This window comes from Pan troglodytes, chromosome 1 (assembly GCF_028858775.2).
Source record: "Pan troglodytes isolate AG18354 chromosome 1, NHGRI_mPanTro3-v2.0_pri, whole genome shotgun sequence".
NCBI lineage: Eukaryota > Metazoa > Chordata > Mammalia > Primates > Hominidae > Pan > Pan troglodytes.
Genome location: NC_072398.2, coordinates 188721869 through 188747315, shown reverse-complemented (window position 1 = coordinate 188747315; position 25447 = coordinate 188721869). Strand labels below are relative to the sequence as shown.

Here is a 25447-nt window from a genome sequence, read left to right as displayed (position 1 = left end):
AATTAACTACTGTGTTCCCACTCAAATCCTAATACTTTTCTACCCAATACCTTTAATAAAGACCTCTTATCTTGTGTTTACTCCTACCTTTCTCACTCTAAATTCCCTCCCCTCAATCAGAACATAAACTTCATGAGGACAGGATGTAGGTTTTGTGTTTTGTTCATTGCTGTTTCCTCAGGATCTAGAACAATACCTCTTAATGATAGACACTTAACCCTCATTTATTAGAGATATACCCCGAATGGTATTCTCTCTACTTTGCTCTGCCTATCACCACCTGAAAGCTAAGCCACATAACCTATGAAGCCTTCTCAGACAGTACTAGTAAGAAATAATCTCTCCTTCCTCTGCACACAATAGTTTATCTTTCTTAAAATACCTTCTATACTTTACCCTTGTCCTAAAATTATGTGTCTTACGTCTTATTCTTCTTGGTATGCACCACAGTACCCTAGTACAATGCCTGGCACACAGTATCTACAGAATAAAGATCTGTCAAACTGATAAAATGACACTACATATAATTACAGGTATATACAGCATTCAGAAAGCACGCTAGTTTTCCAGAGAACCTCATTTATGTATATATCCCTAGCTCAGGCCATTACTATTGCAACACCATCTGTATCTACTCAGCATCTTCCTCTTGCAATGGGTTATTTTGTGAAGACTATGTACCTTAACTGTTTTGATTCACTTCTCAACACTATGGGCTGTCAAATCAAAGTAAAAGTCCTGATCTCATAACTTTAGTTTATCTAACCAAATCTGTCCACCCCTTATCTAAATATCCACACTCCAGCCTAAGTTCTTCACAATAATTTAAAGGGTCTTCAATTATGCCCACCTGTACTTCTTACCTACTAGTCAATCATGCATGCTGTGTCTCCAAGTGGAACATCCTTTAGCATTTTCTACGCAAAAACAGCTCCACTTTCGCACCAAAATTACTAGTCTCAAAGTCTCATTCCTCTTCCTTAGAGGCCTTCCCAGACAGCATTATGTATTCTGAATCACTTCAGTTGGTCTACTAAATTCATTACTTAATATTTGCTCTGTCATTTATAATCACATTTATGTTACTTAATTATATATGTTTGAATTAATGGAGGGAATTCTGCTTTAAATCCAGGATGATGAGCTCACAACAGAACATGCATCTGTAAAAAGAATTTTGATTCAGTGTTGTAGTCTTCAGCATAACAAATACCAGTGGAAGAATAATGTAGTTGTAGACAGCACAGACTGTGAAGGCAAGACTATCTGAGTTCAAATTCTGGCTTTGGTATTTTTTAGTACCTTGGATAACTCACTTAACATCCACGTTCATCAGCTTCATCAGAGTTATTTTAAAAATTACATGAGTTAATACACATAAAATCCTTTTAAAAGCATTTGACACATAAATTCAGCATAATCTTCTATTGTTTTGACTTTTAGCCTCTTACTTATAGCTGAGAATACTGAAGTGCAAAGAATTTAACAACTTGCCAAAAGTCACAGGAACTAGTAAGTTGTGAAGTCAGAAAAGAAATATGAGATTCCTACTAGAGTCTGTCCATTTTATTCAGTATCTTTTCAATAAACTGAAATTTTATTCAATTTGTTTAAGGTCTTCAGGACCATTATATGATTAAAAAATGATAAGATGAAATAAATTTTTAAAAGGAAAAGGAGATTTATAAACTAACTCATGGATTAAGAAAAGAAGAAATATAATAATAACAGAACAGAGAGCACACACAGGCTTATGCTCATGTAAATGGAGGGGACAGGTAAGTATTCCAGAGAACTGGGTTAAGCATATTAGGATGGAGCCAGCCTGGCCAACATGGTGAAACCCCATCTCTACTAAAAATACAAAAATTAGTTGGGCGTGGTGGTGAACGCCTGTAATCCTAGCTACTCGGAGGGGCTGAGGCAGAAGAATCACTTGAACCCAGGAGGCAGAGGTTGCAGTGAGCCAAGATTGCACCACTGCACTCCAGCCTGGGTGTCTTCTGAGACTCTGTCTCAAAAGAAAAAATAAATAAATAAAAATAAGAAAGAAAAAATAATATTAGGATGGAGGTAACTGTCAAGCTTTATCTTCCGTTTAAGGCATAAAGATGCTCTTGCTTGCATTTTTTAAAATCACTTCTCTTTAGCAGTTTAGAAAGTCTTTTTTCAGCTGGGCCCAGTGGCTCACACCTATAATCCCAGCACTTTGGGAGGCTGAAGTGGGTGGACTGCTTGAGCCCAGGAGTTTGAGACCAGCCTCGGCAACATGGCAAGACCCCATCTCTACAAAAAATTTTAAAATTAGCTGGGCGTGGTGGTAGTCCCAGCTACTCAGGAGGCTGAGGCAGGAGGATCAACCTGGGCCCGGGAGGTAGAGGCTGCAGTAAGCCAGCAGTACCATTGCACTCTAGCCTGGGTGACAGAGTGAAATCCAGTCTCCCCTCAAAAAAAAAAAAAAAAAAAAAAGGAAAGAAAGCCTTCTCTGTTCCATCAAAAGCTCATCACTTCAAAATTAAAAATGTGTGAAATAATTTTTATTTTTTTCACACAGAATTTCAATGTTTACATGTGGACAGAGGAATCACAAATTTCAGAAATTTAATACGGAACTTAGAGGGGTATCAATTTATTTACCATCTACATTTAACTTTTATCCTTTAAATGTCTGAAGGTCATGTTCAGGACCATCACTATTTGCCCTAGGCATTTTCTTAGATAAAACCCAATGGTTACTTAAAATATAAACTCTGTCCTAACAAAAATACTATATATTATATAACCTCTCACTTCCCACTCTAAAAAAAACTCTAAAGGAAAAATACAGGTAATTCAGTTTATCAGGGCAGGAAATTATGTTTCATAAGAACACTATATTTTAGTGTATTTGTTAAATAATATCTGTCCCCCTAATTATATGCCCTTTGCTTATAGCTAATCTCTTTGTATGCTCCTACAGGGGCAACCAATATCCAGCTTAGGCCAAAATGAATATCAGTATTAGTAATCGAAAGGCCCTGGTATGGTTATGAATACTTTGTGAAAATATACCACAAAAGTAAATTTCTGAATATTTTACATTTTAAACTTAAAGTGATGATCAAAAAGCAGTAGAAAATGAATACAGAAAATATATGTCCAAAATGTACATTCGATAACACATGTTTTTGTAACCTGAATCCTGTATTTCTTTAGGCCTCCACTATAAAACTGCCAATACAGTCTCAGAAAAAAAAGGAAGACTCTCAAAAATAGGGAGGGATTGCTTTAATAAAACAAGGTAACAAGAATAAAAGGCAAGCTTAATATCCAAAAGACACGGACAGTTGTTCGCCCAATTCCAACTTCCAAAAATAACTGAAATTCCAGGAACTTCAGAAGAAAAAAGCAAATAGAGAAGAACGCAATTCTTCAGCTCTTCAGTCTTTTCCAAATTGTTTAACAATGCTATGTGTTTTTAAAAATGTGAATTTTTCTCCCCTTCCTTCAAATTCTGGCAACAGATGCTAAATGTTTTATACTCCACACATTCATATAATGTCCATGCATTAAGCCTACTTTAAAAGGCAAAGGCTAGGTATAAGCTGAGAGGAGTGCTTAAAAAAAAAAAAAAAAGGCAAAGGCAAGAGAGCAGAAACTGATGTTCGTTCCTTCTCAAATGATAACATACTGAGCTTATCAACATCTCTTGTAAAATTGTCTAGCTCTGGCCGGGCACGGCGGGTCATGCCTGTAGTACCAGCACTTTGAGAGGCCAAGGTGGGTGGATCACCTGAGGTCAGGAGTTCGAAACGAGCCTGGCCAACATGGCAAAACCCTGTCTCTACTAAAAATATAAAAATTAGCCGGGCACAGTGGGTGCCTGTAATCCCAGCTACTTGGGAGGCTGAGTCAGGAGAATGGCTTGAACACAGGAGGTGGGGGTTGCAGTGAGCTGAGATCATTCTAGCCTGGGTGACAGAGCGAGACTCCATCTCAAAAAAAAAAAATTTTTTTTTGTCTAGCTCTGTTACCAGAAGACCATGTCACCAATACTAAACTTTAACTTCTTAAACTCTGGTTTGTGTAAAGTCAAAAGTTGTTCTGGCCTAAGAATTCATTTTATATATCTTGATAACTGGCTTACTGAATTCCCTCTGCTGAATCCAATAAATCTTCCTTACTAAATCTCATTGCTGCTGTACCTCATGAACTCATGTGATCCCAACCTAATCCCAGTTTGAGATCTTTATCTTTGAGGCTCAAAAGTTTTAACCCTTTACCGGGAATGGACACAGAACAAATTTATTTGACAAGCATTTACTCCATTTCTTCCATCTTATCCTATTCTCTTTGCCCTGATTCATGCTGCAAACATTTACTAGTATCTATTATAAGCTGTGAAAAATGGTAACACTGGAGATACAAATGAAAGGTATTTTCTCTGCCCTTAAGGGGCACATATTCCAGTAGAGGAGACAAATATAAAGACAAATAATTTCTACAAAGTGTAAGAAATTCCATAAAAGAGTTTTATAAAAATTCTACAAGAACAAAAATGGAAGAGAGTAAGCGAAGCTTCACAAAGCAGTTAACATTTGAAATGGGTCTTGAAGAACAGTAAGGTAGGATGGATAAGTGTTTGTATGTTTTAGTTGAGATGCTGGAAATGTAGAAAGGATAAGGAAAGCTGACGGCAGTCAAAGTGCTGACTAAAAATATGTTAAAATAGACAACTTAGGATATTAACTATAGTTCCTTTTTACTTTCACTCTTGCAAATTAATTTTAACCATTAATTCACAAGTAAGAATTATCTTACAAGCAATACACAGGCACCCAACTTAGAAATGTTGTGTACAAAGTGACTATTAAATGGATAGAACCAGGAAAAGGTATTTTGAGGACAATGGGGAAAATTCAATGCAACCAAACTGATCCTCTATAATAGAAGGGAATAGTTGTGTTACATAAAACTATTCCTAAATGTTGTAGAGAAAAGAATACCAAATTAAAACTCAAGAGAGCTGGATTCAAGTCTCAAACGACACCTGCGCCCTAATTATGACAAAACCTTTTACTTAATTCCTAAACTGTCCCTCAGAGTTAAGATCAAATAAAATGAGTCTGAAAAGTGTTCTGAAAAATGTAAAATGCTACACAAATAAAATCTTACCATCATTATAGTTACATGTGCTAGACTGGAAAAGAACTTTCAAAATCTGTATTTCAGACATATTCAATGCATTACACTAAATTTATGATAAAGAGCCTTTACCCGTTCTACAGATCGTGCCCTCTTCTTTGGCCGAGTAGGCAGCGCATCTTCCTTCGGATTGGTGTCTATTGCCCAGTAGGACCCCTAGAGGTAAAGAAATTATATTAACAGTATATTACAGCAAACCTATGATATTAAAATGGATTTTTATAATCCTTTGCATCAAAAGCAAACATTCTGCAAATACAATGGAAAAATAGCACAAGAAACACTTGTTTTGAACTGAGAAAAAGATTATATAAGAAAATATATCCACTTATAATTACATTATTAAAAGAAAACTTTCATAAACTGAAGAATCCAAATCCAAGAACTTCTGCCACACCAAAATTTAGAAAGAAAATGATCAACAAAACACATTTTTTATAGTAATTCTCAATTGAACAGATGTTAATTATATGACAATAAAAGAATTTAATGTATAAAGATACTGTAGTTTCTATAGCCCAGGACCTCACAAATCTACATGGTTAGTGAAACATTTTTGAAGACAAACTGCTTAAACACATTTTATATAGTAAGTGTTCCTGAGAAGCAATGATATGTACATAAACTTTTTACTGCTTACTCTGTCGTGACTTAACTATTCTCTCTTACTTTTTGAGACGAGTTATCACAGCATTCATTTGAAAATATGTATGGAGCACCTACTGTGTTCCAGGTACTCAGAAACTGTGACTCTCCAAAAATAAAAAATAAAAAAAAAAAAACACTTTGGAAAAGCATAGATCCATAGATAATATAAGTTTGCAAATATTATACAAACAAGAAGAGCAAAACACAGAAAGATAAAGTGGCTTTCCCATTCAAAGTTGTGAGAACCAGGAACAAAAACAAACAGAAACAAAGTCTGGATTTTTAGCTCTTTTTCCCTCAATTATCCTGCCTCTATACACACACACATGGGGGAGGAAAGCATGAAATGAAAGAGGGGAGTTCAAGAAAGGGAAAGAGGGAAGGGAGGAAGATATGCATTTCAGAAACAGAAACACAATGTATATCCTAGTTTTACAATTAATCCCAGTGATCATATCCAAATTTAGTCTTCACCTCTACTATCTCATTAATCTTCCTAGGCCGTTTTTTAAGGCAACGCTTAACAATGAGGGGAAATACAACCCTCACCTATCAATCCTCACACTTTATGCCCAACACGAATCATCTCCTTATACTTTCTTGAACATACCATGTTGTTTATCAGTTCCTGTCCTACACGCTGACCTCATTACTTGTAATACCCACCATACCAATCACAAACTCATATTCCACCTTCAAATTTTACCTCGGATTATCCAAAGGAATCCTTTTCTGACCGTCCTGCCATACCCAAGAATTCATCACTCTCTCCCTCTGCAAGATCTCTACACTTTTTACACATTTAGACCATTGTTTGCAAATTAACATTCAATTCTGTTTACAGGTCTGTATCCCCTTCTAGGCTATAAATTCCTTATGGATAGGGACTATTTTACTCGTTTCTATATCCACAGTGCCAGTCACAATGTCAGACACAAAGCAAGTACTCAATTAACATCTGTCGAAATGAGAAGGGAAAAAAAAGCTGTTTAACAAACTGCACCAAGAATATCAGTGTACAGGGTACTACTATGTACATGTCAGTGTACACTGTTGGGGTACAAGGTAGGCGGGTACGTCTCAGATCCTGGTCTATGTAGGTACCTGAGCTTAATGCTCATTTCATCGCCCAGCTACTGCTGGGGTATTTCTATGTTATCTTTTCAAAACGGTCACTACATTTCAGCTAAGGAGTCTACCAGATGTGGTAAGAACCTGCTAGGTAGGAACTACAAACTTGCCAAGAACCCTATAAAATGCAGATGCTACAAAAAGCACTAAAAATGGGAAAACAATGATTTTGGGAATAGGTTTGGCTAGCAAGTTTCAGAATAAATGCAAGGGGGAAAAATTTTATACTGAGTTCTTATAAAAATTAAAAATAAAGTAGGAGAGAAAATACCAAAACTCATTGGACAATAGTTTAAAAACCACTTTTCATAGAAATGACAAATTCCAGCATTTAGTTTTGTTTTGGATGGGTGTGTATATGTGTATTAATCTGGGGAAACCATTCAATGTCCAAAATTGACCCTGATTTGTTAGTAAACATTTCAATAAAATTACAAAAACAAATAGATAACTCTTCTTCCACACAAAATACGAATGGTTGTGGCTTGTCACAAATAAATCAACAAAAGGGAAAAAATTTGCCCATAGCCTACCTATCCACTAGGTATTCATAAAATCCTGAACGCCTAAATGCAAATTCTAATAATTAAAAAGATTCACAAAACTAATTGTGAAATCTTCCACCAAACAGTTCAGGCTAACACAGTATTTGAGTTTGATCTCTGAAATCACAGGTTTGAATAAAGAGACCTTAAAATTCCTCTTCACATATCAAAACCATAGTAAGATAACACTTTATACCCACTAGCATGTCTATGATCAAAAAAACAGAAAATAGCAAGTACAGGCTAAGTATCCCTTATCCAAAATGCTTGAAATCAGAAGTCTTTTGGATATCAGATTTTTTCAGATTTTGGAATACCTGCATATACCTAATGAGAGATCCTGTGGATGGGACCCAAGTCTAAAGCTCAAAATTAATTTATGTTTCATATAAATGTTTATACACATAGTTTGAAGGTAATTTTTTGTAATAATTTTAATAATTTTGTGCATGAAAACAAAACGTTGACTGTAATCCATCATATGAGGTCAGGCATTGAATTTTCCACTAGTGGCATCATGTTGGCGCTCAACAAGTTTTGGATTTTATAGCATTTGTATTTCAAATTTTCAGATTAAGGATGCTCAACCTGTATTGGCAAGCACATAGAGAAACTGAAACTCTTATGCACTACTGATAGAAATGTGTGACGGTGTAACCACTGTAGAAAATATGGCAATTCCTAAAAAAATTAAACAGAATTACCAAATCATCCAGCAATTCCACTTTTGGATATATATCCAAAAGATACGAAAGCAGGAACTCAAGTATTTTAACACCCATGTTCATAGTAATATTACTCACAACAGCCAAAAGGTAAAGCAGTCCAAGTGTGCATTGAAGGATAAATGGATAAACAAATATGCCACATACATACAATGGAGTATTACTCAGCCTTAAAAAGGAGGGATATTCTGGCCAGGCGCGGTGGCTCACGCCTGTAATCCCAACACTTTGGGAGGCCGAGGCAGGCGGATCACAAGGTCAGGAGATCCAGACCATCCTGGCTAACACAGTGAAACCCCCGTCTCTACTTAAAAAATATATATATATATACAAAAAATTAGCAGGGCATGATGGCAGGTGCCTGTAGTCCCAGCTACTCGGGAGGCTGAGGCAGGAGAATGGCGTGAACCCAGAAGGCGGAGCTCGCAGTGAGCCGAGATCACGCCACTGCACTCTAGCCTGGGTGACAGAGCGAGACTCCATCTCCAAAAAAGAAACCAAACAAACAAAAAAAACGATGGATACTCTGACACATAAGCCAGTCACAGAAGGACAAATATTGTATGATTCCACTTATAAGTACTAAAATTCTTAGAGACAAAGAGTAAAATGATGGTTGGTAGGGGATAAGGGGAAGGGAATGTAGGTACTTATTGTTTAATGAGTGAAGAATTTAAGTGTGGGAAGATGAAAACGTTCTAGAGATGGATGGTAGTGATAACTGCACAAGAATGTGAATGAACTTAATATTACTGAACTGTACACCTAAAATGATTCAAATGGTAAGAATTATGTTATGTATATTTTACCACCAAAAAGTACCTCTCAGCCGTTTCTATTTTTATTTTTTTTAAATACAGTGGCACAACCATGGCGTAATGCAGCCTTGACCTCCAAAGCTGAAGTGATCCCGAGCCCCACAAGTAGCTGAGACCACAGGTCCACACCCCACCCCCACGCCTGTTTTTGTTTTGTTTTATACTTTAAGTTTTAGGGGACATGTGCACAACGTGCATGTTACATATGTATACATGTGCCATGTTGGTGTGCTGCACCCATTAACTCGTCATTTAACATTAGGTGTATCTCCTAATGCTATCCTTCCCCCCTACCCCCACCCCACAACAGGCCCCGGTGTGTGATGTTCTCCTTCCTGTGTCCATGTGTTCTCACTGTTCAATTCCCACCTACGAGTGAGAATATGCGGTGTTTGGTTTTTTGTCCTTGCGACAGTTTGCTGAGAATGATGGTTTCCAGCCTAATCCATGTCCCTAAAAAGGACATGAACTCATCATTTTTTATGGCTGCATAGTATTCCATGGTGTATATGTGCCACATTTTCTTAATCCAGTCTATCATTGTTGGACATTTGGGTTGGTTCCAAGTCTTTGCTATTGTGAATAGTGCTGCAATAAACATATGTGTGCATGTGTCTTTATAGCAGCATGATTTACAATCCTTTGGGTATATACCCAGTAATGGGATGGCTGGGTCAAATGGTATTTCTAGTTCTAGATCCCTGAGGAATCGCCACACTGACTTCCACAATGGTTGAACTAGTTTACAGTCCCACCAATAGTGTAAAAGTGTTCCTATTTCTCCACATCCTCTCCAGCACCTGTCGTTTCCTGACTTTTTAATGATTGCCATTCTAACTGGTGTGAGATAGTATCTCATTGTGGTTTTGATTTGCATTTCTCTGATGGCCAGTGATGATGAGCATCTTTTCATGTGCCTTTTGGCTGCATAAATGTCTTCTTTTGAGAAGTGTCTGTTCATACCCTTCGCCCACTTTTTGATGGGGTTGTATTTTTCTTGTAAATTTGTTTGAGTTCTTTGTAGATTCTGGATATTAGCCCTTTGTCAGATGAGTAGATTGCAAAAATTTTCTCCCATTCTGTAGGTTGCCTGTTCACTCTGATGGTAGTTTCTTTGGCTGTGCAGAAGCTCTTTAGTTTAATTAGATCCCATTTGTCAATTTCGGCTTTTGTTGCCATTGCTTTTGGTGTTTTAGACGTGAAGCCCTTGCCCATGCCGATGTCCTGAATGGTAATGCCTAGGTTTTCTTCTAGGGTTTTTATGGTTTTAGGTCTAACATATAAGTCTTTAATCCATCTGGAATTAATTTTTGTATAAGGTGTAAGGAAGGGATCCAGTTTCAGCTTTCTACATATGGCTAGCCAGTTTTCCCAGCACCATTTATTAAATAGGGAATCCTTTCCCCATTACTTGTTTTTCTCAGGTTTGTCAAAATCAGATGGTTGTAGATATGCGGCATTATTTCTGAGGGCTCTGTTCTGTTCCATTGATCTATATCTGTTTTGGTACCAGTACCATGCTGTTTTGGTTACTGTAGCCTTGTAGTATAGTTTGAAGTCAGGTAGCACGATGCCTCCAGCTTTGTTCTTCTGGCTTAGGATTGATTTGGCAACGCGGGCTCTTTTTTGGTTCCATATGAACTTTAAAGTAGTTTTTTCCAACTCTGTGAGGAAAGTCATTGGTAGCTTGATGGGGATGGCATTGAATCTATAAATTACCTTGGGCAGTATGGCCATTTTCACGATATTGATTCTTCCTACCCATGAGCATGGAATGTTCTTCCATTTGTTTGTATCCTCTTTTATTTCCTTGAGCAGTGGTTTGTAGTTCTCCTTGAAGAGGTCCTTCACATCCCTTGTAAGTTGGATTCCTAGGTATTTTATTCTCTTTGAAGCAATTGTGAATGGGAGTTCACTCATGATTTGGCTCTCTGTTTGTCTGTTATTGGTGTATAAGAATGCTTGTGATTTTTGTACATTGATTTTGTATCCTGAGACTTTGCTGAAGTTGCTTATCAGCTTAAGGAGATTTTGGGCTGAGATGATGGGGTTTTCTAGATATATAATCATGTCATCTGCAAACAGGGACAATTTGACTTCCTCTTTTCCTAATTGAATACCCTTTATTTCCTTCTCCTGCCTCATTGCCCTGGCCAGAACTTCCAACACTATGTTGAATAGGAGTGGTGAGAGAGGGCATCCCTGTCTTGTGCCAGTTTTCAAAGGGAATGCTTCCAGTTTTTGCCCATTCAGTATGATATTGGCTGTGGGTTTGTCATAGATAGCTCTTATTATTTTGAGATACGTACCATCAATACCTAATTTATTGAGAGTTTTTAGCATGAATGGTTGTTGAATTTTGTCACAGGCCTTTTCTGCATCTGATATAGATTTGGTCTTTTCACATAGTCCCATATTTCTTGGAGACTTTGTTCGTTTCTTTTTATTCTTTTTTCTCTAAACTTCTCTTCTTACTTCATTTCATTCATTTGATCTTCCATCACTGATACCCTTTCTTCCAGTTAATCGAATTGGCTACTGAGTCTTGCGCATTTGTCACATAGTTCTCGTGCCTTGGTTTTCAGCTCCATCAGGTCTTTTAAGGACTACTCTGCATTGGTTATTCTAGTTAGCCATTTGTTTAATTTTTTTTCAAGGTTTTTAACTTCTTTGCCATGGGTTCGAGCTTCCTCCTTTAGCTCGGAGTAGTTTGATCGTCTGAAGCCTTCTTCTCTCAGCTCGTCAAAGTCATTCTCCATCCAGCTTTGGTCTGTTGCTGGTGAAGAGCTGTGTTCCTTTGGAGGAGGAGAGGCGCTCTGATTTTTAGAGTTTCCAGTTTTTCTCCTCTGTCTTTTCCCCATCTTTGTGGTCTTGTCTACCTTTGGTCTCTGATGATGGTGACGTACAGATGGGGTTTTGGTGTGGATGTCCTTTCTGTTTGTTAGTTTTCCTTCTAACAGTCAGGACCCTCAGCAGCAGGTCTGTTAGAGTTTGCTGGAGGTCCACTCCAGACCGTTTGCCTGGGTATCAGCAGCAGAGGCTGCAGAACAGCAGATATTGGCAAGCAGCAAATGTTGCTGCCTGACCGTTCCTCTGGAAGTTTTGTCTCAGAGGAGTACCCGGCCGTGTGAGGTGTCAGTGTGCTCCTACTGGGGGGTGCCTCCCAGTTAGGCTACTCGGTGCCTCCAGTTAGGCTACAATTGAGGAGGCTGTCTGTCCGTTCTCAGATCTCCAGCTGCATGCTGGGAGAACCACTACTCTCTTCAAAGCTGTAAGACAGGGACATTTAAGTCTGCAGAGGATTCTGCTGCCATTTGTTTGGCTATGCCCTGCCCCCAGAGGTGGAGTCTACAGAGTAAGGCAGGCCTCCTTGAGCTGTGGTGGGCTCCACCCAGTTGGAGCTTCCTGGCCGCTCTGTTTACCTACTCAAGCCTAGGCAATAACGGGCGCCCCTCCCACAGCCTTGCTGCCACCTTGCAGTTTGATCTCAGACTGCTGTGCTAGCAATGAGCAAGGCTCCGTGGGCGTAGGACCCTCCGAGCCAGGCACGGGATATAATCTCCTGGTGTGCCGTTTGCTAAGACTGTTGGAAAAGTGCAGTATTAGGGTGGGAGTGACCCAATTTTCCAGGTGCTGTCTGTCATCCCTTTCTTTGACTAGGAAAGGGAATTCCCTGACCCCTTGCGTTTTTCGGGTGAGGTAATGCCTCGCCCTGCTTCAGCTCACGCTCGGTGCGCTGCACCCACTGTCCTGCACCCACTTTCTGACACTCCCCAGTGAGATGAACCCGGTACCTCAGTTGGAAATGCAGAAATCACCCATCTTCTGCATCGCTCACTCTAGGAGCTGTAGACTGGAGCTGTTCCTATTCGGCCATCTTGGCTCCACCCGTTTTTTTGTTTTTGATTTTTTTTTTTTTTTTGAGACAGAGTCTCACTCTGTCAGCCATGCTGGAGTGCAGTGGCACAACCTTGGCTCACTGCAACCTCTGCCTCCTGGGGTCAAGCAAGTCTCCTGCCTTAGCCTCCCAGGTAGCTGGGATTACAGGCGCCCGCCACCACACCCGGATAATTTTCGTATTTTTAGTTGAGACGAGGTTTCCCCATGTTGGCTAGGCTGATTTCGAACTTCTGACCTCAGGTGATCTGCCTCCCAAGTGCTGGCATTACAGGTGTGAGCCACTGCACCAGGCCTAGTTTTCTGATTTTTTGTAGAAATGGGGTCTCATCATGTTGCCCAGGTTCGTCTCAAACTCTTGGGCTCAAATGATCCTCCTGCCTTGGGCATCCCAAAATGCTGGGGTTACAGGTGTGAGCTACCACACCCGGCCATCTAAGAAGCAGTTACCTTTGCTCTTCCTTGTTAGACAATATAGAAATCTCACAAAAACTGAACTGCCATTTTAGACAGCCAATCAACAAACACAGGCTCAGTCCAATTTCCTCCCAGAGTAGGATCTACACCACTAGGCTCATGTGGAGCAAGTAGGAAACAGGAGGTTTTTGTTTAAGTGGTTTTGGGTTTTTTTGTTTTTTGTTTTTCGGCAAGGAAAGGGTGTTGAGGCAAGGTCTTGCTTTGGTGCCAACACTGGAACACAGTGGCACACAATCATAGATCACTGCAACCTCAAACTCCTGGGCTTAATCAATACTCCTTCCTCAGCCTCCTGAATAGGTAGGACTATAAGTGCCTGCCACCAGGCACAGCTAATATTTTCCTTTATCTTTTTGTAGAGACAGGGTCTTGCTACGTTGCCCAAGCTCATCTTGAACTTCCGGCCTCTAAGTATCTTCCCACCTAGGCATCCCAAGCACTAGGATTACAGGCATGAGCCATCACACTCAATCTAGTTTTATTTTTAAAATCAACTTTGCCGAAGTATATTTAAATAAAAATAAAATGCACGCATTTTAAGTGTGCAATTTAAGAAATTTTGACAACTGTATACCTTCATGTAACTAACACTAAAAATACAGAACACTAAAAATCTCCTTTGCGTGACTCAGGAAGCAATTCCCTTTCCTTCGCCTTCTCTCATCCCACACAACCACTGATTCCTATCATTGTGCATTTTCTAGCATTTCATAGAAGTGAACTCAAACTGTGAAACTATTTTCCACTCTCGACAGCAGTGTATGACAATACAGCTTTTCCGTCCTTGCCAACACTTGGTATTTTAAGCCTTTTCAATTATACCCTCTCTACTGATGTGTGGTTGTGCCTCAGTGATTTGCAAGTGCATTTCTCTAACAAAGATGTTGTACATCTTTGCATGTACTTATTTGCCACCCATATATTATCCTTTGTAAAGTGTCTATTGATATCTTTTGCCCATGTTTTATTCGGATTATAAGAATATAGGCTATTTCTGTTATTAGACTTTTTAGTATTCCAAATATCTTTTGCCCATGTTTTATTTGGATTATAAGAATATAGGCTATTTCTGGGCCAGGCGCGGTGACTCACGCCTGTAATCCCAGCACTCTGGGAGGCCGAGGGGGGTGGATCACGAGGTAAGGAGATCGAGACCATCCTGGCTAACACGGTAAAACCCCGTCTCTACCAAAAATACCAAAAATTAGCCGGGCATGGTGGCAGGCACCTGTAGTCCCAGCTACTCTGGAGGCTGAGGCAGGAGAATGGCTTGAACCCGGGAGGCGGAGCTTGCAGTGAGCAGAGATCATGCCACTGCACTCCAGCCTGGGCAACAGGGCGAGACTCCATCTCAAAAAAAAAAAAAAAAAAAAAAAATATATATATATATATATACACACACACATACATACATATATATATATGGGCTATTTCTGTTATTAGACTTTTTAATATTCTGAATAACGAGTCATTTCTATGTGAATATGTACTGTATTTTCTCACAATCTGTGGTTATCTGTTTTCATAATGGAACCTTGTAAGGAGCAAAAAGCTTTTCATTCAATAAAGTCCAATTTATCAAATTTTCATTTTATGGTATGTGCTTTATATCTTTTTTTTTTTAATTTGCCTACTCCAAGATAGCAAATATATTCTCCATTTTTTTCTTCCAGAAGTTTTATAGTCTTAACTTCCATGTTTAGGTCTCTGGTACACATAGGGTTAATTTTCTGTATAAGTGTGTGATAAGGAGCAATATTAATTTTTTGTTCACTCAGATATACAGCATCATTTCTTTAAAATATTGTAACATTTCCCTACTGAATTACATTGGTACCTCTATCAAAATACACACACACACACATATATAGACACACACACATATATATATGACAGTCTATTTCTAAACTCTATTCTATTGATCTACATGTCTATCCTTATGCCAATACCATTTTTTATTTTTTTACTTTTTGAGACGGGAGTCTCACTCTGTCACCCAGGCTGGAGTGGAGTGCTGTGATCTCACTCACTGCAACCTCCACCTCCCAGATTCAAGCAATTCTCCCACCTCAGCCTCCCAAGTAGCTGGGAATATAGGTGTGCACCACCATGCCTGGTTAATTTTTCTATATTTTTAGTAGAGATGGGATTTCACCACGTTGGCCAGGCTGCTCTCAAACTCCTGACCTCAAGTGATCCGCCCACCTCAGTCTCCAAAGTGCTGTGATTACGGCATGGCCACCATGCCCAGCCGCCAATACCATTTTATCTTAATTATTGTTAACTGTATAAAAATCAGAAATCAGGCAGTATATATCCTACAACTTTGGTTCCCCACCACCACGGCAAGCTGACCTGCGGGCTGGCAGTGGTTTGCCCAACTTCAGTTTTTTCCAACATTATTTTGCCTATTTTAGGCCCTTTGCATTTCCACATAAATAAGAGGACCAGCAACGCCAATTTCTAAAAATGAAACCTATGAGGAATTATTTTTTCCTTTTTTGAGATAGGGTCTCTGTCACCCTGGCTGGAGTGCAATGGCACAATCATGGCTCACTGCAGCCTCAACCTCCCAGGCCCAAGAGATCCTCCCACCTCAGCCTCCCACGTAGCTGGGACCACAGGCATGCACAACCATACCTGGCAAATTTGTCTTCTTCTTTGTATGTTGCCCAGGCTGGTCTTGAACTCCTGAACTCAAGCTATCCTCCTGTCTCAGCCTCCCAAAGCACTGGAATTACAGGGGTGAGCCACCGCACCCAGCCTAGGATTTTTTTATTGGGTTTACATTAACTCTATAAATCTACCTGGGGAGGACTGGTATCTAACATTGAGTCTTCCACTCCACAAACATACTATACATATGTCTCCATTCATGTAGATCTGCCCTTATTTCTCTTGGTAATGTTTTGCAGTTTTCAGTGAACAGGTCAACATGTATTTTGTTAAAATGTATCCCTAAAGTATTTCATTATTTTGCTTTTGTTAACTTCATTTTCCAAGCATTCCTTCCTAGTACAGAAAAAAATATATATTGATCTTGTATCTTGTAACCTTGCTAAACTCACATATTATTTCTAGTAGTTTTTCCCATAGATTCCTTAGGATCTAATGTTTGCAAATAAAGACAAGCTTACATTATTCTTTTTCAATCAGGATGCCTTTTATTTCTTTTTCTTGCCTTACTCCATTGGCTAGGACCTCTAATAGAATTTTGAATAAAAGTGGTTGAATGTAAACATCCTTGCTTTGTTCTCAATCTCAGAGTATAATATAAACTGTAGATTTTTCATAAATGCTTCTCATCAAGTTAAGGAAATTCTCTTTTTATTGGTGGTTTGCTGGATGAGTGTTAACCTTGGTCAAATATTTTTTCTATACCTGACATGGTATGATTTTTTTTTAGCTATCTTCTACTCACTTGATGAGTTACTTAAATCTCCCTGGTTTTAAAGGTATATGTACCAAAATGGACAACATCTTTTGAATGTAACTAACTACTCATCAATTGTCACACATAAAACTAAAACAAAAGTACCTATCTTGTAAACACTGATTCCAGATTTCAAATACAACTCTAATAGATTCTAGAGTATTATTACTCTGGCTTTTGTATTTACATTTTCAAAATGCCAGACTTATGAAGTATTTGATGGCCTATAATTTTGTTGAAGGATAGTCATCTCTGCTCCCCAATCGCAAAAAATATTCTCCTGTTTAGATTTATAAATTCCAAGTAGAATGATGAATCCAACCAACTATTTCATTTTTTTATCATCTATTCCCTTGCAAGCTAAATAAAAACACAAATCTTTTGGGGTTAGCCAAATTACCTTTCCCAGGCATAACTCTCTTTAGTAATTATTCTCCACAATAATTATATAAAAGTTGTAATAGATGATTTTAAAGGTCCTTTTCTGCCCTTAAGATTTAGGATTTGCCAAATATTTGTGTGTTTGCTCTTTCACAGAAATTGTAGGAGGTAAGAAAGAAGAATATCTTAAGATTAACACAAAACAATATAAGGTGAGATATTGGAGGAGGGAATACTTTGATATATATTTTGCTTAACACTCAATATACTATTTGGGTCCACTGAACTAAATTTAGTTTTTTGTTTGTTTTTATAGAGGTAGGGTCTTGCTCATCAGCTTTTTAAAGACATCATGTGTTCACAGATGGAAGACTTAATGTTAAGATGGCGACACTCCCCAAATCAATGTATAGATTCAATGTAAGTCCTATCAAAATCCCAGCTGGCTTTTTTGCAGATATTGACAAGATAATCCTAAAATATATATTGTAATGTCAAGGAACCCAGAATAGCCAAAATAATCTTGAAAAAGAAGAACTTGGAGGATTCACATTCTCAGACTTCAAAACTTATTGTAAAGTTGTAGTAATCAGAACACTGTGATGCTGGCATAGGAGCAGACATACAGATCAATGGAACTGATCCGACAGTCTAGAAGTAAATCCATGTATTATATATTTATGGTCAAATTGTTTTCCACAGACTACCAAGACAATTCAACAGGGAAATTGTCTTTTCAACAACTGGTGCCAGGAAAATGGTCCACATGCAAAAGAATGAAACTGGGTCTCCTAACTCACACCACATGTAAAAATTAATCAAAATGGATCAAAGATCTAAATGGAAGGGATAAAACTGTGAAACTTTTAGAAAAGATAAATGTAAATCTTTGTAACCTTGGATTAGGAAATCTTTTCTTAGCTATGACATCAAAAGTGCAAGCAACCCAAAGAAAATTGAAGAATTCATCAAAATTGCAAACTTGTTTTGTCAACAGACACTATTAAGAAAGTGAAAACAGATCTGGTACTTGGCACCTGCACTTAGAAAAACCAAATAGCAAGCAGATAATCACATTTCAAACATAGCATCTAAGACAGAACATTAGAATTTAACAAAGAAGTAACAGGAAACACCTAAGGCAGGGAAGGAGGCGAGGGAAGCAGGCTGCCAGCTCAGCTGGAATCTTGGAGAGGCTGCCCACTGTGGGAAAAGGATAAGTGAGTGATTCCCAGAGGTCCACATTCTCATTATGAACATTTGCAACCCTAACCACAGAAGAATCCCTACGAGGGCCCTGAGACTAGCATAGGGAGCTTCCTGACAGCTCCACCAGGGTCTGAAGCACACACTCTCTGAAGCCTAAGAACTGCCTGCAGCTGCAGCCACTGACAACTCTGCCACCCCTAGCAGCATAGCCACAGCATACTTGTACACGCCTTGAGAACAGACTTCCCCAGCCCACCCCAAACACCGCTCCAGCTACCTGAGCACACTGCCAAAGTGCCTGGGGATCACCCCCACTCTGCCCACCAAAGCTAGTGCCCAAGTACACCTAAGGACAAGCCACTCTGGCTGGAAACATCCCCTCCAAGTGCCAAAGCACACTGCCTAGGGGACCAGGGATTGCCCCACCCACCATGGCTGGCATCTGTGCATACTTCCTGAGGCCCTGAGGACAAACCCACCCAGCTTGCCACTACCACAACCACCAGCCACCTATGAGTGATACATGAGGTCTGGGGAATGGCCCTCCCACACATCACAGCCACTGATAACATCAATGCATACCACTTCGGATCCCAAGGGTTGTCCCACCACCATTACTGCCATCACCCATGCTGTCCAGGGGAATGAGGACACACCACCTGTCCAGCCCACTGCTGCCACTGTCGGCAACCAGCCAAGCTGCCTTGAGGCCGAATGGCCCAATTGGACCCACTAACACCACCGTCACACTACCCAGGGTCACAAGGACAGTAACATCCAACCCACCACTACCACCACCAGGGCCCAAGAACTGGCCTACTGAGCATCCACATCCTTAGCACAGCCTCGCCACAGCCTCCACTAATGACTATAGCCCAAGTCACTGAGAAAAACACAAAAATCACTGATGCCATTTACAACTGAAGAAATCATATGGAGACTACACTGCTACATACACCCAGAATCAAAGTTAAAGTGTTCTATGCGACAGACGTCTCATAGATACATCTTCAGGAAAAAGTCTTACCCTAGGAAATTCAATCTAAAAATGGAAGAAGTAACTGCCACATTAGATGCACAGACAACATAAAAACACAAGAAATGTGAAAAAAAAAAAATACAACACCTCCAAAGAACACAGTAATTCTCCAACAATAGATTCCAATGAAAATGAAATTTATTAAATACCAGAAAAGAAACTTGAAATAATAATATTAAAGAAGCTCAGTGAGATACAAGAGAACACAAATAAACAGTACAAAGAAACCAGAAAAACAACTGAGGATACAAATGAGAAATTCACCAGGGACAGATATCATTAAAAAGAACCAAAAACAGATCCTGGAATGAAAGAATTCAATCAATGAAATTCTAAAAATTCATTTGAGAGCTTCGACAATAGACTAGATCAAGCAGAAAGAAGAATCTCAGAACTTGATGAGAGATCTTTAGAAATAACTCAATAAGACCAAAAAAAAAAAAAAAAGAGGGCTCTCCTGCCACCACTACTGCCATCATTCATGCCACACATGCTGCCCAGGTGACCAAGGACACAGCAATCTACCCGGCCCACTGCTGCATATGTGACATATGGGACACCATAAAGGGACCAAAGTAGACAAATTCTGGGTGTTCCAGAAACTGAAGATGAAAGGCATAGGAAGTTTATTTAACAAAGTAACAGCAGAAAACTTACCAATCTATTATAGCAAGAGATTTAGACATCCAGATACAGGAAGCTCAGAGATCCCCAAATAGATATAATCCAAAAAGGTTTTCTTTGTGATACATTATACTCAAACTGGCAAAAGTCAAACACAAAGTTCTAAAAAAGCAAGAAAAAAACTAGTCTATTATTATAAGACAACCTTCATCAGACTAACAGTGGATTTCTCAGCAGAAACCTTACAGACCAGGAGAGAATGGGATGATATATTCAAGTGCTGGAAGAACACAGCTTGTAGGTAAAAAATACTGTTCCCAGGAAAGTTACCCTGAAGCAAAATAAAGTCTTTCCCAGAAATACAAAAACTGAAGGAATTCATGACCATTAGACAAACCCTACAAAGAAAGGGCTTACGGGAGTCCTACATCCATGAGCAAAAGGATGGTATTTACCAACAAGAAAACATGGAGAAGTATAAAAACTCACTGGTAGAACGAACACACAAATGAAGAAGAGAAAAAACTCAAATGTTACCACTACAGAAAACCACCAAATTGCAATAATAAGCAACAAGAGAGAAAGGAAAGCAAGATATAAAACAACCAGAAAATAATTAACAGAATGACAGAAATAAATCCTCACATATCCATAACAACCTTGAATGTAAACAGATTAAATTTTCCACTTAAAAGGTACAGACTACCTGAATGGATTTAAACAAAAAACAAAAACCATGACCCAACTATATGCTGCCTACAAGAAACTTGCTTCACCTGTAAGGAAACGTAGACTGAAAGTAAAGGAATGGAGAAAGATATTCCACACAAACAGTAACCAAGATAAGTAGAGATAGTTGCATTAGATTAAAACAGACTTTAAGTCAAAAACAACAAAAAGAGACAAAGACAGTCATCATATAATAATAAAGGGATCAATTCACCAAGAAGATACAAAAACTCTAAATATATACGCATCCAACACTGGAGCAACCAGATACGTAAAACAAGTATCAAACAAAGAAACAATGGATTTAAACTGCACTTAGAACAAAAGGACCTAAAAAACATCTACCGAATATTTTATCCAACAGCTGCAGAATACCCGTTGTTCCCATCAGTACATGGAATATTCCCCAGGATAGACCATTTGTTAGGTCCCAAAAAAGTCTCAAAAAAATTTTAAAATCAAAATTATGCCAAGTATAGTCTCAGACAACATGGACTAAAACTAGAAAGCAACAACAAGAGGAACTTTGGAAACTCTACAAATACATGGAAAGTAAACAAGATGCTCCTGAATGACTATTGGATCAATACAGAAATTAAGAAGGAAATAAAAAACTTTCTTGAAATAAATGAAAATGAAAACACAACATACCAAAACCTATGGAGTATAGCAAAAGCAAAAGTAGAGCTAAAGGAAAGTTTATAACAATAAATGCCTACATCAAAAAAAGCAGAAAGATTTCAAATAAACATCTAACAATGCACTTCAAGAACCTGAAAAACAAGAACAAACCAAACACAAAATTAATAGAAGAAAAGAAATAATGCAGCCTGGGCAATGGGCTGATCTCATCTCTAAAAGAATATTTAAAAATTAGCCTGGCATGGTGACATCTGCCTATAGTCCCAGCTACTCAAGAGACTGAGGTGACAGGTATCCTGTTAGTCCTGGAGTTCATGGCTGCAATGAGCTAGGATCGTGTCACTTCCCTCCAGACTGGGCAATACAGCAAGACCTTGAATCTAAAAAAATTAAGAAAACAGAAGTAATAAAGGTCAGAGCAAAACTAAACAAAAGAGGTTTAAAAAATACAAACTGTCAACTAAAAGTTGGTTTTTTGAAAACATTAAGAAAAATCAATACACTGACAGCCACACTAATCAAGAAAAAAAAAAAGAGAGAAGACCCAAATAAAATCAGAAACAAAAAAAGAAGATGTAACAACTGACATCACAGAAATACAGATCATCAGACTATTATGAACAACTAGATGCTACCAAATTGTAAAACTGAGAGGAAATGAATAAATTCATGGACACATACAAGCTACTAATACTGAATCAGGAAGAAACAGAAAATCTGAACAAACCAGTAACAAGCAATAAGATTGAATCAGTAATTAAAAGTCTTGGCCAGGCGCAGTGGCTCACGCCTGTAATCCGAGCACCTTGGGAGGCCGAGGCGGGCAGATCATGAGGTCAGGAGTTCGAGACCAGCCTGACCAATATGGTGAAACCCCGTCTCTACTAAAAGTACAAACATTAGCTGGGCATGGTGGCGTGTGCCTGTAATCCCAGCTACTCAGAAGGCTGAGGCAGGAGAATCGCTTGAACCCGGGAGGCGAAGGTTGCAGTGAGCCAAGATTGCACTACTGCACTCCAGCCTGAGACTCGTCTCAAAAAAAAAAAAAAACAAGTCTCCCAACAAAGAAAAGCCCAAGATTACAAAGCCTTCACTGCCGAATTCTGCCAAACTTATAAAGAACTAACCCAATTCCCAAACTGTTCCCAAAAATTAAAGAGGAAGGAATTCTCCTTTATTCATTCTATGAGGCCTGCATTACCCTGATACCAAAACCAAACAAGGACACCACAAAAAAGAACTGCAGGCCAATTATCTCTGATGTTCACAGACACAAAAATCCTCAACAAAATATTAGCAAACCAAATCTGACTGCACATCTAAAAGATAATACACCATGCCCAAGTGGAATTTACCCCAGGGATAGAAGAATGGTTCAACATAGGCATATCAATAAACCTAATACATCACATCAACAGAATGAAAGACAAAAATCATATGATCATTTCAACAGATACAGAAAAAGCATTTGATAAAATTCAACGTCATTTCATAAGAATTCTCATGAAATCAGGCATAACAAAAACACACCTCAACATAATAAAGGCCATTTATGACAAACCCACAGCTAACATCATACCAAACTGTGAAAAGCTGGAACTTTTTCCTCTAAAAGCTGGTCAAGACAAGGATGTCCACTTTCACTACTACTATTCAATATAGTACTGAAGTCCTAGTCAGCACAGTCAGGCAAGAAAAGGAAATAAAAGGCATCTAAACTGGAAAAGAGGAAGGCAAATTGTCCCTCTTTGCACATGACATGACCTTACATCTAGAAAATCCTAAAGACTCCCCCAAAAAACTCAATGGTCCTAGGAAAAGTGAATGTCCATAGGCAGAAGAATGCTCCTATATCTCACCATAAACAAAATTCAACTCGAAATGGATTAAAGACCTAAATGAAAGACTCAAAACTAAAAAAACTACTAGAAGAAACACAGGGGAAATATTTCAGGACATTGAGTAGACAAAGATTTTATGACTAAGACCTCAAAAGCACAGGCAACAAAACAAAAATAAACAAATGAGATTATATTAAACTAAAAGACTTCTGCATAGCAAAGTAAATAATCAACGGAGTGAGGAGACAATCTGTTGGGTAGCAGAAAATATCTGCAAACCATTCATCTGACAAGAGACTAATATTCAGAATATACAATGAACTCAACTTCAATAATTATTTACATGCACATACACATACACACACACACGTACCCATTAAAAAGTGGGCAATAAAACATGAATGGGCATTTCTCATAGGAAGGCATACAAATGGCCAACAGGTATATGAAAAAAATGTTCAACATCAATAATCATTAAGGAAATGCAAATCAAAACCACAAGGTGATATCCTCTTACAGCAGTTAGAATAGCTGTGACTAAAAAGACAAAAAAAAACAGACACTGAAGAGGATGTGGAAAAAAGGGAGCTCTCATATACTTTTGGTGGGAATGTAAATTAGTACAGTCATTTATGGAAAACAGTATGTTGCTTTCTAAAAAATAAAAAAAACACTAAAAATAGAACTACCATATTAAGCAGCAATTCCACTACTAGGTATTTACCCAAAGGAAAAGAAATCATTATATCAAAGGGATACCTGCAACCCCATGTTTACTGCAACACTATTCACAAAAGCAAAGATATAGAATCAAACTGAATATCCATCAATGGCTGAATGGGATAAAGAACATACGGTATATATACACAATGAAATACTATCATAAAAAAGAATGAAAGCCTGTCATTTGTAGCAACATGGATGGAACTGAAAGTATGTTAAGCCAGGCACAGAAAGACAAATATCATATAGTATCATTCATATGTGGGAGGTAAAAAAGTTAATCTCATGGAGGTAAAGAGCAGAATGACAGTCGCCAGAGGATGGGAAGAGTGTAGCAGTGCCGGGTGAAAATAAGTTTATTAATGGGTATAAACACACAGATAGAAGAAATAAGTTCCAAAGCAGGGTAGACTGGCTACAATTAACAACAATGTATTGTTTATTTCAAAATAAGCAGAAGAAAGTACTTGAAGTATTCCCAATACGTTAAAATGATAAATACTTAAGGTGATATATTCCCTAATTACCCTGAGTTGATCATTACACATTCTATGCATGTAACAAAATACCACAAGTACCCCATAAAAATGCACAAATAATATGTATCAATTAAAAAGTTTTTAAAAAATTTTAAGAAGGTAAAAAAATACAACCACACAATAAAAGGAAATACTTGCAAATTATATTAGCAATACAGGATCTGTATCTAAAATATATAAAGAACTCTTACAACTGAGTTATAAGGGAGAAATAATTCCATTTAAAATGGGCACATAATCTAAATAAACATTTCTCCAAAGGAGATGTACAAATGGTCAAAAGGCACATCAAAATTTGATCACCATCAATTGCCATTAATCCAATGAAAATCAAAACCATTACAAAATGAGGTATCATTTTATACCCGCAAGGATGACCATAATAAAAAAGACACTTAATAACTACTATTGGCAAGGATGTGAAAAACTGCAACCTCAAAACTGTGCGAATGTAAACAGTAAAGCTGGCTGTTCCTCAAAAGATTAAACATATGACCCAGCAATTCCATTCCTAAAAAACTGAAAACATACACAAGAAAAATAAAACACTGAGTCTATCCTAAAGTGTATACACAAATACTCACAGCAGCATTTTTGTTTCAAAGTACAAACAATCTAAATGTTCTTCAGCTGGATAAAGAGACTAACAATTGTGGTATAGCTATCCAATGGAGTATCATTCTGGCATAAAAAGGAATGAAGTACTATTACATGCTACAATATGGATGAGCCTGAAAACCTTATGCTAAGTGAAAGAAGCCCAAAATGCCACATATAATTATTTTATATGAATGTCCAAAATAGGTAATATGTCCAGAATAGGCAAATTCACAGAAACAGAAAGTAATGTAGTGGTTGCCAG

General features: G+C 38.2%; 1 protein-coding gene across 19 annotated transcripts in view; it reads right to left on the bottom strand.

Annotated features, from left to right (window-relative positions):
- Positions 1 to 25447, bottom strand: part of FOXJ3 (forkhead box J3) — a 160616-nt gene that overhangs the window by 46029 nt on the left and 89140 nt on the right. For all 19 annotated transcript variants that reach the window (XM_009455382.5, XM_054682015.2, XM_009455374.5 and 16 more), the window contains one exon: positions 5257 to 5340. In XM_009455382.5, coding sequence (XP_009453657.1) covers positions 5257 to 5340 — 84 coding nt within the window. The remainder of the gene's footprint in view (positions 1 to 5256; positions 5341 to 25447) is intronic.